The sequence below is a fragment of the Cnephaeus nilssonii genome (assembly GCF_951640355.1).
Source record: "Cnephaeus nilssonii genome assembly, chromosome: 1".
In the NCBI taxonomy this organism is placed as follows: Eukaryota; Metazoa; Chordata; class Mammalia; order Chiroptera; family Vespertilionidae; genus Cnephaeus; species Cnephaeus nilssonii.
The window spans coordinates 55680686-55695429 of record NC_137072.1 but is presented as its reverse complement, the minus strand read 5'-3'; the positions used below and the strand labels follow the sequence as shown (position 1 = coordinate 55695429).

The following is a 14744-nucleotide window of genomic DNA, read 5'->3' as shown; positions in this document are numbered from 1 at the left end:
TCTTACATTATTATTATTATTATTATCCCTCATCTGAGGATATGTTTATTGGTTTTTGAGAGAGAGGGAGAGAGAAAGAGAAATATCGTTCATTACTTCCAGTATGTGCTCCAACCAGGGATTAAACCCATAACCTAGGCATGTGCACTGACCGGGAATCAAACCTGCAACCATTTGGTCTACAGGATGATGCTCCAACCAACTGGGCCACTCCATGCAACCTGGGCTACCACATTATTTTAATTCTTGTTTTATGTGTTATATATATATTATTGATTTTTATATAGTTTTCTTTTTTTTTGGCCTGAAGTTTCAAGTAAGTGGTTGCTATGGTTTTTATTTAAATTTCCAAGTAGCTGAAATTTTGCTTTAATGTTTTTATTAACATTTACTTCTAAATGCAGTCTTCAGTACTTCTTCTTTGGCAAATTTACTGAAGTTTTGTGGCCTAATACACAATTGCTGTAACGATTCTAAGAGTATGTGAAAAGAAGACATGATCTGAATTTAGATATAATGATGTGCCATCTAATAGATGAGTTTTAATATTTATATCATTTTTCACTGGATCACAAACGTATCATAAAGTCAATTTCTTGGAACCCAACTAAATCCTTTTTAAATCCTCGCCCAATGATATACTAGTCTATATGTCATATATATATATATATATTTATTTTTTATTTTTTTTTATTTTTATTGATTTTGGAGAGGGAGGGATAGAAACATCAATGATGAGAGAGAATCATTGTTGGGTTGCCTCCTGCATGCCCCCCCAATGGGGATCGAGCCCACTACCCGGGCATGTGCCCTGACCAAGAATCAAACTGTGACCTCCTGATTCATAGGTTGATGCTCAACCACTAAGCCACACTGGTCAGGCTAGGATATATATATATATATATATATATATATATATATATATCTATATCTATATCTATATATATATATTAAATATATCTTTATTGATTTCAGAGAGGAAGGGGGTGGGGAGAGAGAGAAAAATCAATGAGAGAGAATCATTGAGCAGCTTCCTCTTGCATGCCCCACACTAGGTGTTGAGCCCGCAACCTTTTCATGTGCCCTGACCGGGAAATGAACCGTGACCTCCTGGTCCATAGGTTGACTGAACCATGCCAACTGGGCCACCTGAGGATATTTTTTCCATTGATCTTTAGAGAGAAAGTGGAAGGGAGGTGGAGAGAGAAACATCAATCTGAGAGAGATACATTGACTGGTTACTTCCTGCATGCATCCTGACCGCACCCCAACTGGGGCCTAGGGTACAACCTCAACCGTTCAATCCAAGGGCTAACGCTTTCCCCACTGAGGCCAACCTTGCTGGGCCATATAACTAATTTTTTAATGCAATACAATGAATGGAAAATTATCAAAGTACTAGAGGTCCAGTGCACGAAATTTGCACTCGCCTGGGGGGGTGCCCTCAGCCCAGATTGTGAGAGGGTGCAGGCCAGGCCGAAGGACCCCACCGGTGCAGGATTGGGGCCAGGGTGGGATGCAGGAGGTTGGCCAGCCAGGGAGGGACTGCGGGAGGGCTCCAGGGCATGTCCGGCCCGTCTTGCTCAGTTCCAATCAGCCAGATCCCAGCAGCAAGCTAACTTACCCGTTGGAGCGTATGCCCCATGGTGGTCAGTGCATGTCATAGCGAGCGGTTGAGCAGCCTTAGCATATCATTAGCATATTACGTTTTGATTGGTTGAATGGCTGACTGGACCCAACATATTAGGGTTTTACTATCCTACTAGAGGCCTGATGCACAAAATTCGTGCAAGGAGCTAGGGCCTCACAGCCATGGCGGCTACCTTGGCCTTCCCAGCCCCGGCTTTGTCGGGAGGTTGGTTGGCCGTTCGGTCTAATTAGCATATTATGTTTTTACTAGAGGCCCAGTGCACGAATTCGTGCATGGGTTGGGTCCCTCGGCCTGGCCGCTGATTGGGGCTGATCAGGGCTGTCTCGCCAAGTCCAGGGGGAGGGACCGAGGGAGGTTGGCTGTGGGAGTGCACTGATCACCAGGGGGCATCTTTTGTGTTTAACATCTGGCCCCTGGTGGTCAGTGCACATCAAGTGACTGGTCGTAATGGTCGCTTAGGCTTTTATATATAGAGATTTATATACACTGAGTGGCCAGATTATTATGATCTCTGAATGCATAATAATCTGGTCACTCAGTGTATATCATCATATATAATAAAAGGCTAATATGCAAATTATCCCCTCGACCAGGAGTTCGACCAGCAGGCAGGCCGGCCAATTGCCCATGTCCCCTCCCCCTGGCCAGGCTGGCTGGCCCCCACCCATGCACGAATTCATGGGCCTCTAACACACACACACACACATACACACATACACACACACAAAGTGGCCAGATTATTATGCATTCAGAGATCATCATAATCTGGCCACTCAGTGTATATAGATTATTATCCTCTCTAATGAAATGGTAATATGCAAATTAACCATCACTCTGCTACATAAGCCATGCCCACCAACCAAGCCACGCCCACCAGCCAATCAGGGCGAGTATGCAAATAACCCCATCCAAGATGGCTACAGCCACAGAGAGCAAGGTTTCCATAGCTGTTGCAGGCCTAAGCCTCCACTCAAGCTACCAAGTTTCAATTATAGAAGGTAAACAAATTCAAACAAATGGCGGCAGAATGGAGCTTGAGAGAGCAGGCCAGGGTTGCCGGCGGCAACAGGGGAAGCAAAGCTTTCTGCACACCCTGGCCCGAGCCCACCCACTTAAGGCTACAAAGTTTCAATTGTAGAAGGTGAATTAACTGCCACAGGCTTGGCTCCGCTCCAGGCTACAAAGTTTCAATTGTAGAAGGAAAATAAATTCCAGATACCAGGGCCTCCGCTTGGGTCGCCAGGGAGTGTGGCCGGCCTGCAAACCACCACAGGCCCCTCGCTCAGGCCGCCCCACTCCCCAAGGGAATCCACCCTGATCAGGGACACCCTTCAGGGCAAACCAGCTGGCCCCCACTCGTGCACCAGGCCTCTATCCTATCTAATAAAAGAGTAATATACAGATTGATCATCACTGCAACACACAATATGTCTGCCCCCATGTGGTCAAAGATCCTGCCCCCATGTGGACACAAGATGGCCACTACAAGATGGCCAGCAGGGGAGGGCAGTTGGGAGGCACCAGGCCTGCAAGGGAGGGCAGTTGAGAGGGACCAAGCCTGCAAGGGAGGGCAGTTGAGAGGGACCAAGCTTGCAAGGGAGGGCAGTTGGAGGTGATCAACCCTGCAGGAGAGGGCAGTTAGGGGTGACCAGGCTGGCAGAGGAGGGAAGTTCGGGGCAAACAGGCTGGCAGGGGAGCAGTTAAGCATCAACCAGGCTGGCAGCTGAGTGGTTAGGGGGTGATCAGGCTGGCAGGCAGAAGCGGTTAGGGGCAATCAGGAAGGCAGGCAGGCAAGCAGTTGGGAGCCAGCAGTCCTGGATTGTGAGAGGGATGTCCCAGATTGGAGAGGGTACAGGCTGGGCTGAAGGACAACCCCCGCCGTGCACGAATTTCGTGCACCGGGCTTCTAGTAGCTATAATAAAACCCTGATATGCAAATGAGCTGAACAGCAGAATGACCGGTTGCTATGACACGCACTGACCACCAGGGGTCAGACTCTCAACACAGGAGCTGCCCACTGGTGGTTAGTGAGCTCCTACAGGGGAGCAGGCCTAAGCCGGTAGGGGTCCCGGCCTGCGAGAGGGTGCAGGCCAGGCTGAGGGGAACCCCCCACCCCCCACCCCCAGTGCACAAATGGTATGCACTGGGCCTCTGGTATAGGATAATTTGCTATACTTATAGTAAAGCCTCTGAAACTTTTGTTTCAGTTATATGTGTCTGTCTAACAATTTGTGGGTTTAGTGTCATAATCTAAAATGTGTCTCTTACAGTGGGTCCCAATTAAAAATATTTAAAAACATTGTTCTTTATCAATTATTTCTGTGCTCTCTCCTCTATTCAGAGCTTATAGAAGAGATTAAAGCCTCATATTTATCTCTCTTAACTTTTTGCCTTATATATCCTGCAATATTTATGCACTTCATTGTTAGTATTTTTTTTTCTTAAATTTCTTTATTGATTAAGGTGTCACATATTTGTCCTCATCCCCCCATTCCCATCCCCCACCCCTCCCCACGGATGCCCCCACCCCCCTGTTGTCCTTAACCATTGGTTAGGCTTGTATGCATGCACACAAGTCCTTTGGTTGATCTCTCCCCCCTACCCCCACCCTCCCCTACCCTCCCTCTGAGGCCCGACAGTCCGATCGATGCCTCCTTGTTTCGGGGACTGTTCTTGTTCATCAGTCTATGTTGTTCATCATTTCCCCTAGATGAGTGAGATCATGTGTTACTAGAAATATACTTATAAGAACCGAATGTGAGATGAGCAATAATAGTTATGCTGACAGGCAAATGAATCAGTATGTAGTAAGTTTCTTTCTGGACCAACAGTTCTTTTGAGACCCAATTTCAATGTCCACCAGTTCCTTATGTGTACATGTCGGCACTGACTTTTCAGCTCTGGATGGTGGATCATTGTTAGTATTTAGTTGAGATATATGTCAATTATATTTTTATTGTTTTAATATATTTTTATTGATTTCAGAGAGAAAGGGAGAGAGAGATAGAAACATCAATGATGAGAGAGAATCATTGATCGGCTGCCTCCTGCATGTCCCACACTGGGGATCAAGCTCCCATCCTGGGCTTATGCCCTGATCTGGAATCAATCCGTGATCTCCTGGTTCATGGGTTGACACTCAACCACTGAGCCATACCGGCTGGGCAGTTATATTTTTATTTTAGATATAAATTTTGATATTAAAATTATCTCTTAGGTTTAACACTTTTGCCTTGTCCATTACTAATAGCATGACTTTCTTTTCCTTTACATTATTTTGTATCTCTCTTTTCTTTTGACTTAAACATGAAATGTTTTTTTTTTTTATCATTTATCTTAGAATGATGTATGGGAAACTACTCTTCAATTTTGTATTTAATGTATCCTTTGTTTTTAGAGCTTTCATCGGATAGTTTGATGCATCTTTTAAAGATGCTAAAGATATTTCCCTATCTACTCTGACATTCAAATTAAAGATTGTTCAAATTTTACAATCTATTGTTTTGGTAATAACCCTTTTAAAAGGAAAAATACATGATGTGTTACTTGGTATTTAAAGGAACTGCCTTGAAAGTCAGTTGCCATGTTAAAGAACTTAACCATGTAGAGCAACATGCAACTAGAATATCAAAAATGGCATTGCTTTTGTTAAGTCTGCAGATGGTATAGAGCAGGGGTCCTCAAACTTTTTAAACAGGGGGCCAGTTCACTGTCCCTCAGACCGTTGGAGGGCCAGACTATAGTTTAAAAAAAACTATGAACAAATTCCTATGCACAATGCATATATCTTATTTTGAAGTAAAAAAACAAAACGGTAAAAACACCCGTGTGTGGCCCGCGGGCCATAGTTTGAGGACGCCTGGTATAGAGGTTTATATGTTTTCATTTTACTTTGGGAAATCACTTTATTTGTGGACTATCAAATTGACTTAGACTATTTCTCTTTGGACTCAATCTCCTTGTAAGTGATTTGTTTTTTTGTGTTTTTTTTTTTTAGTGGTCCTTGATCTTGGACCACTTTCGTGAAATCAGTGGCATGCTCAAATGCTTTTGTTTCATGGTAGACTTAGATATGAGAATGGGTATAAGCATACTAGAAAAATTTGGAATGTATGATTGTCTTCTATTGTGCTGCCCACTAATGGGGAATTTCATTTGGAATTACCCCCTGGAACCTTGTAGTCTCCTTGCATCATCTTCTATCCCTAAAACATAATAGGCTTTTTAATTGTTCATATATGAAAGAACAGGCTGTTTTTCCTCATGTTCCTATAGAAATTTGTTTATTCCTCTCTCAGATTATGCCTCATAATAGTTATTTTCATGGCTATTTAGCTCCTATTAATTTGTTTTCTTTAGGGCAAATTGAACTATAACTTGCCCTTTCTTTTTCTTTTATATACCACACTTCCTGGTACAGTGCCTTAAACACAGAAGACATTTAGCAAATGTCAGAATTGAATACTGTGTAATCCTATCTAATAAAGAGGGAACATGCTAATTGACCCTCACGCCATCACAAAGATGGCAGCGCCCACAGCCAATAAGGAGGGAATATGCTAATTGACTGTCCCACCCTCAAAGATGGCAACCAGTCCCCTCAACCGTGCCGGGGCGGCAGGCTTGGCAAGGCCGGGTCTGCCCCTAGGCACGCCTGCCTCCGGAGTCCCCCAGTCCCCTCAGGCCCCCAGTTGCCCAGGGCTAGCCCGAGGCACAGGCAAGCCTCAGATATCAGCTGCCTAGCCACCCAGGGCCGGCCTGAGGCACAGGCAAGTCTCAAATTGTAGCTGCCCAGGGCTGCCCAGGCTTGCCTTGCTGGCAGTGGCAGCAGCAGACATGTGATGGGGCGTCGCCTTCCCCTGATCGCCGGGTCGCCTTCTGCCCCTGAGGGCTCCCAGACTCTGAGAGGGGGCAGGCTGGGCTGAGGGACTGCCCTCCCTCCAGTGCATGAATTTTCATGCACCGGGCCCCTAGTGTCTTTATAATTGATTTTTCTTTTCACCTTCCTTATCTTCATTTTTGTATTTTGTGTATGTATATGACCTTGTCTCCTTTGTGCTGCTGCTTAAAAATGCTAGTTTGCTTTGGATCAAAAGCATCATTGCATCAGGAATATCTTAGATATTTTGCTGTTGCTTATTTCCAAAAATAGTCCAAACAAATCTAAGCATTTAGCACTATTCTAATTCTAAATTAGTGACTATTTTGGAAAGTTGGTATTTTATATAAACAAGCTTTTATTGTATCCCATTAGTTTTCAAAGTGTGGTCTCTGAACCTTTGGTCTCCTTCAGGTCAAAAGTATTTTCATAATAAGACATTACTTGCCTTTTTCACTATGTCGATATTTGCACTGTACAAAAGCAATGGTAAGTAAAACTCCTGGTGCCTTAACAAGAATCAAGGCCAAGACTCCAAACTGTTATAGTAGTCATTGTATTCTTAAAAAATTTTAAATGCCAGTTTCACTTAAGAATGTTCTTTTTTTTTTTTTTTTTTTAATCCTCACCTGAGGATATTTTGTCCATTGCTTTTCAGAGAGAATGGGATGGAGAGAGAGAAACATCGATGTGAGAGAGACACATCAACTCGTTGCCTCCAGCACATGTTCCCGTAACCCAGGTATGTGCCAGGAATCAAACTTGAGACCCTTCATTGCATGGACCGACACTCTTAACACTAGCCACACTGACGAGGGCAAGAATGTTCTTGATAAAGCAGTACAAATTATTACTTTCAATAAACTTCAACTTATCATTAGGCAGTTTTATAATATTTTGTGAAACAAACTGTGAACTACCCTTTGCTGCATACCAAAATACAATGTTATTTCAAAGGAAAGCATTTGAGCGATTGTTTTGAGTTGTGAGCTGAACTTGTCATTTTTTTTCACAGAGCACCATTTTTACTTGAAAGGATGATTTACCGACAACTATAGTTATGCAGACATTTTCTCAAAAATGAATAGCAATATCAAGGAAGACAACTGATAGTATTTATTGCTAGTGATAAAATTCTAGCTTTCAAAGGAAAGTTTGGATTTTGGAAAACTAGTATCCACAACTGTGAGTTTGACAATATCTAGGTATTTAGAGATTGGTGGTGATATTATTGAATCTATTTTTTTAAAAAAATATCATGAAATATGTCAACATTTAGTAGATCTGCATTAATCAGGGAGTTAGCCAGTATTTTCCAATTGACCTATCCACACAATGTTGCAAAATAATGTTGGGGTTAAAGGTCTATTAAAGTACAATATAGACCAATGGGTTTTATTTATTTAAGGTTTTTTGTTGTTGTTGTTTTTACTGATTTCATAGAGGAATGGAGAGGGAAAGAGAGATAGAAACATCAATGATAAGAGAGAACATTGGTTGGCTTACTCCTGCACACCCCCTCTGGGAATTGAGCCCACAACCTAGGCATTTGCCCTGACCAGGAATTGAACTGATGACCTCTTGGTTCCTGGGTCAATGCTCAACCACTGAGCTACACTGGCTTTAATGGAACATAATGCAAAAGTTTATTCATATGGTTTCCGCTTCCAAACTGCAGTTAATCTTTAAAAAAACTACCACCTGTCAAATTTGGATTTAGAATCAAAGGAAAATCTACAGTAATGTAAAAAAGCTATGAAAATACTCCTTTCCCTAATTTTATCACTGTATAAGGTGTGATTTTCTTCATAAACCTAAACAAAAACAGTATACTATAGCAAATTAATTGCAGAAACAGATAAAATCTAGCAGTCTTCTATTAAACTAGAGATTTTCACAAATGTAAAACAGTGTTGCTCTTTTCTCACTAAATTTGGTAGGAGATCGGAGTAGGAAGAGGGGATATAGTTTTCATTAAAATATTTGTTAACATGTAATGAGTTTGTTTAATAAATAAACATGTAAACTTTTTTTCAGTTTCTGTTCTCTAAATATAGCTATATAACAAACGTAAAAACTCTTTGGGGCCTTTAATTTTTAGGAGTACAAAAGGGCCCTGAATTTGAGAAATGCTATTATGTTATAATCTTTATTCAACCTCCATGTTGTCAAACCACTTGGTTTAGGGCAGAATGCATGTTTAATGTACCGTATTTTCCGGCGTATAAGACGACTTTTTAACCCAGGAAAATCTTCTCAAAAGTCAGGGGTCGTCTTATACGCCGGGTGTCATCTTATAGGGCGGGTATATCCCAAACTCTATATTTTAACTGGAAAAGTTGGGGGTCATCTTATACGTCCAGTCATCTTATACGCCCAGTCATCTTATACGGTATATATTTTGATGGTATTTATTATATCAAATAAATAAATACTATCCAGTAGATTAAAACTATCCAGTCAAAGCTCTAAGTAATTGAGTACATTATGGAGAGTAAACCACTTTTTTTTTGTCTTATTAACTAAGCATATATTAAACGTTAGTCTTAAAAATTGGTGTGTCTTCATATATTTTGTACTATAATCTGTATAAAATAAGAGGAGAAAATAAAAGATGAATATATAAATAATTAACTTCAAGAAACTAGTTTTCCTAATACAGAATTTTTAGACCCCCAAACACTTAGATATTTAAATGACTAGCCTTGAAAAGATTATTCTACATTTTATATTAAGAGACTTTGAAGGAAAGAAGACAATCCAAATTATTTTGCCATAAGCCCTTTTAAAATATAAGGAAGCAAGGCACTATCATTGAAGTGTTCAGATGATATTCATTAGCTTTAGGTCAGATTTTTGATACATAAAAGATCTAAATTTTTATTTTTTGTTATTTTTAAAATATATTTTTATTTCAAGAGGAAGGGAGAAGGAGAGAGAGACAGAAACATCAATGATGAGAGAGAATCATTGATTAGCTGCCTCCTGCATGCCCCACACGGGATTGAACCTGCACCTGGGCAAATGCCCTGACCGGTAATCAAACCTGGTTTATAGGTCGACCTTCAACTACTTAGCAATGCTAGGCATAAATATTTAAACTTTTAGCTTTATGTATAATTTTTTTTTAATGTATGATTTTTGATACATCAGGAGTACTTTATGAAAGCAGCACCCATGGTACCTTTAGAGTTATTTAAATAATGTCAATTGCCTCCCATTACACACCTTTACTGGAGATCGAACCCGCAACCTTTCAATGTATGGGATGAAGCCTCAAGCAACTAAGCCACACCTGCCAGGGTTGATTTGCTTTTTAATAGTGTTGATAGAGCGTCACTGTAAGAAGTAAAGAAATGTTCTTGTTTTGGTGTCCTCTGGGGAGGCACAGAGTTTTAGAGTATAAAGATTTAGGCTTTTGGGCTTAGTTTCATATCTGCTTTCTCCTATATGACTGAAAAGTTGCTTTTTCTCAACATGGGTTTATCTATAAAATGCTGATATAATGTGTGCCCTACCTAGGTCAGTGGTCGGCAAACGGCGGCTCGGGTGCCACATGCAGCTCTTTGGCCCCTTGAGTGTGGCTCTTCCACAAAATACCACGTACCGTAATTAAGTTAATAACAATGTACCTACCTATATAGTTCAAGTTTAAAAAATTTGGCTCTCAAAAGAAATTTCAATTGTTGTACTGTTGATATTTGGCTCTGTTGACTAATGAGTTTGCCGACCACTGCCCTAGGTATTATTGGAGGATTAAAAATGTTTCACATTGAGAACTTGAAATTGACCTAGAAAGTAGATACGGTAGCTATTTTTTTTCCTTTTTATTGAATTTATTGGGATGATTCTGGTTAACAAAATTGTACAGGTTTTAGGTGCACAATTGCACAACAGGTATCGTTTATTTAATCAATACTTTTGAAATAAAAGAGTTATCTGGTCAGTCCTGGCTAGTTTTGCACAGTGGTTGGAGCATCGGCCAATGAACCAAAGGTTGCAGGTTCAATCCCCGGCCCATTTGGGGCGTGCAACGTGTCAATGTGTATTTCTCACATCAGTGTTTCTCCCCCTCCCCCAACCCCCTTCATTCTCTCAAGATCAATGGGAAAAATATTCTTGGGTAAGGAATAAACAAAGATGTTATCTGGTCATTGTTTTTATAAAATACTAGAGGCCCTGTGCACGAAATTCATGCACGGGGGGAGGGGGGGTTTACTCAGCCTAGCCTGCACCCACTCCAATCGAGGACCTCTTGGAGGATGTCCGACAACAGGGATTTGGCCTAAACCAGCGGTCAGACACCCCTCTCACAATCTGGGACCGCTGGCTCCTAACCACTCACCTGCATGCCTGCCTGATTGCCCCTAACCCCTCGGCTTTCCTGCCTGAGCGCCCTGAACTGCTTTGCCTGCCTGCCTGATCTCCCCTAACTGCCCTCCCCTGTCGGCCTGATCGTGCCCCCTACTGCTCTCCCCTGCTGGCCTGATCTCACCCCCAACTGCCTCTGCCTGTCTGATCACCCCTAACTGCCCTCCCCTGCCGGCCTGATCTCACCCCCAATTGCCCTCCTGTGCTGGCCAATTTGGTTCTGATTGGTTGGTTTCTATGCCAGTCAGCATCAAAAGCTCTGCCTCCTAGGCAGCCATTGGCTCTTCACAGTTGACCCAGATTTGGTTCTGATTGGTCAGTTTCTATGCCAGTCAGCGTCAAAAGCTCTGCCTCCTAGGCAGCCATTGGCTCTTCACAGTTGACCCAGATTTGGTTTTGATTGGTCAGTTTCTATGCCAGTCAGTGTCAAGAACTCTGCCTCCTAGGCAGCCATTGGCTCCTTACATTCACCCTGATTTGGTTCTGATTGGTTAATTTCTATGCCAGTCAGTGTCTCTGGGCCTATCAGCGGGGCCTGATCAGCAGCCCCAGTGGAGGCCTGGAGAGAAATGGAGGCGCAGCTGTTGGCCAGGCCTTGAGAGAAAGAGAGGCAAGTTTTGATGAATGGCTGCCACAGAGGCTATGGATCATACCCTGCCTCTCTCTGCAGGCTCTCCAGACCTGATCCACAGACCTCTAGGCAGTCAGTGCTGGGTCGGGGTGTCGGCAGCAGCCCCAGTCAATGCTGAGTCACCACAGCAACCCAGCACTGACTTCCAGTCTGGTCAAGCCTTCTGTGGTAACGGTCGTTATGACCCTGGCTCTTTATTATATAAATATTACTAGACCAAGAAACTGACTACTTTTACTTTAATGTGAATTCCTTAAATCTGATATCTTCCTCCTCGAACATATAAGGGAGAATGGAGGTTTTGCTGGGAGAAGGGAGAATAATTTTGGAACTCTGTCCTTAGAGGAAAACTCAGTAGAATATTCACCTGTTTTGGACAGACAGATGATGCCACATTTTTTCGTTTGTACGGGCTGCCGTAACAAAGTATCACAGGCTGGGTGGCTGAAACAGTAGACATTTTCCCACAGATCTGGAGGCCAGAAGCCCAAGATCAAAGTGTTGGCAGATTTGGCTTCTTTTAAGGCCTTTCTCCTTGGCTTGCAGATGGCCACCTTCTTGCTGTGTCCTCCATGCAAGCATTTTTAAAAAATATATATTTTTATTGATTTCAGTCACGAAGGGAGAGGGAGAGAGAGAAAAACATCACTGATGAGAGAAGCACTGGAGATCAGCTACCTCCTGTAAGACCCACACTGGAGATCGAGCCTGTAACCCAGGCATATGCCCTGACCAGGAATTGAACCGTGACCTCCTGATTCATAGGTCGGCCCTCAACCACTGAGTCATGCAGTCTAGGCCAAGCATTTCTTTAGTTCTGTCTCTTAATGAGGATATCAGTCATGTTGGATTAGGACTCCACCCTCAAGGCCTAATTTTAATCCAGTCACCTCTTTGAAGGCCCTATCACAAATACATTGCATTCTGAAGTACAGTGGTTTGAAATTTAAACATGAATTTTGGAGGGAATATAATTTAGCCCATAATACCCACATGACATAAGATGATTATTGGATACTGGCTCTGTGCCAATACTGGACTAAATGCTTAATATCTGATTTTGTGTGATTATTAAGCATCTTTATTTTACAGGTGAGGACACTGAGACTTAAAGGATTAAGTAAGTCTTTTAGGCTCTAGTGTCCCAAGTTTTCTTAGATAAGACCTGAACTAGGAAATAAAAGCATAGAGAAAAGGATTGGAATATAGATCACAAACTTCAGTTTTGCAGTTTTCACCAGGGTCATGCTAGTGAATAACCTATGAAATGGAAAATCATTTAACACCAGCTCTGGTTAGTAATTTTTTCCCATTGGTTTTACAATGGGAACAGTGAATGAAGTTAAAGATATTTAGCTCACGATTCTAATTATAAAAAATTTGCTTTATTTTCAAGTTGCTCAAAATGTCTTTCTCCTTTTCTTCCTCCCCCCAGAAGATTCTAGTGTTCCAGAAACTACAGTAAATGAAAGAAAACCAAGTATATCATATTTGAAGAATCAAGGAGGAATACAGTATATTGATTTGTCTTCTGATAGTGAAGATATTGTTTCTCCAAACTGCTCCAATACAGTTCAAGAGACAAAATTCAACAAAGACACAGTGATTATAGTGTAAGCAGCTAAATAGGTTCATTATATTTGCATTGTAAGAGTTTTTTGAGAAAAGTTTACTTAATTACAAATATTTTCTGTTTTTTTTGCCTTTACCTACTATATCTTGGTTATTTTTTGCTAACTTAGAAATGTACAGAGGTTGTGTGTTTCTGGGTAATGGTGATTTTCAGTAAGTTATTGAGAGCAAATAGTTAATTATTTTTAACTAGATGCCCAGTGCATGAAATTCATTCATGGGTAGGGTCCCTAGGCCAGGCTGGCAGTCAGGGCCAATGAGGGCCTTCCGGCTGCTGGCTGGGGCCTTCCTTCGTTCCGTGCCACCCCTGGTGGTCAGCACACATCATAGCAAGCAATTGGTCTCCCGTTTGAACTCCCGTGTGGACAATTTGCATGTTAGGCTTTTGTATATGTATAGATTTTCCATAGATAGAAAAATTATTTTAACAAATACCTTTGTTCATTTATAACTGCTTTGTGATTTATTCTTAAGTCCCAGAGTCAAATCATTTAACATTTCTTGGGCACATTTTCTGGGGAAACAAAAGGTTTCTATTGTAGTCATGAGAAAGATAATAAACATAAAAAAATGTCAAATAGATATTGTGGGGTAAAGGGGAAAGGAAATATGCAGTTCAGGGCCAGGGTTAGGTGCATGGTTTCTTAAGAGCACAGCTAGTAAAAAGGCTTCATTGAGAAGACGATAATTGGGCAAAGACCTAAAGGGGAAAAGAAAGTGAACCATATGGAAAGGGGGGTGGAGGATGTATTCCAGACATTGGGAATTTTCCTGTTCAATGATCCTAAAATGGTTTTACGCCTGGCATTTTTTGAGGAAAATGGGGAGGGGGAGCAAATGATGCAGAGTAAAGGTCCTATAGTCACAAGGGGTAAAGGAGGTGCTTAATCATGGTAAGCCCATAGGCTATTTCTCTTTTATTCTGGATGAGATGGGAAGCTAATAGAACAGAGGAGTAAAATTGTCTGACTTCAATGTTTGGCAGGGCTTTGAGGCTGTAGGGGAGTAGTAGAATCATGAATATTGTTTTAATAACCCAGACAAGAAATGATGGAGATTTAGATCAGGCTACTACTTGTGGAAATGATGAAAAGTGGTGAGATTCTGCATATACTTTGAAGGTAGTACAGAGAGGATTTCTTGATGGATTTCACGTGGGGTGGGAGAGAAAGGAGTAAAGTATGACCAGAAGATTTTTGGTCTTAGCAACTAGAAGAATGGAATTAACAATTAACTGAGATAAGAAGACTGTCTTGAATATGCTGTGATTGAGAAGGATCTTAGTCATGTAAGTGGAGATAGCAAGTAGGCAATTGAATGTGAGTGACATTTGAATTCTGGGGAAAGATCTAGATTACATACCTAATTTTATAAGTTGTCAGTATAGATTTTCTTTTTACTTGTTGTTGACTTTAACGGGGGGACAGTGGTTATTAAAATTATACAGGTCCAGGTGCACAATTCCCCAAAATTGTATAACCTGTGCCCTGTTGTATAGTGTGTTCACCACCCCAAGTCAAGTCTCCTTCCAGCATATAGATTTTATATTTAAAGCCATATGATTAGATGAAATCACCAA

The 14744-nt window shown here is 41.6% G+C and overlaps 1 protein-coding gene across 3 annotated transcripts in view; it reads left to right on the top strand.

Annotated features, from left to right (window-relative positions):
* SMARCAD1 (SNF2 related chromatin remodeling ATPase with DExD box 1) overlaps nt 1–14744 on the top strand; it is a 105876-nt gene that overhangs the window by 12160 nt on the left and 78972 nt on the right. For 2 of the 3 annotated variants that reach the window (XM_079764838.1, XM_079764837.1), the window contains exon 3: nt 12969–13146. In XM_079764838.1, the coding sequence (XP_079620964.1) occupies nt 12969–13146 (178 nt within the window). The remainder of the gene's footprint in view (nt 1–12968; nt 13147–14744) is intronic. The other variant, XM_079764839.1, reaches the window with a different exon arrangement.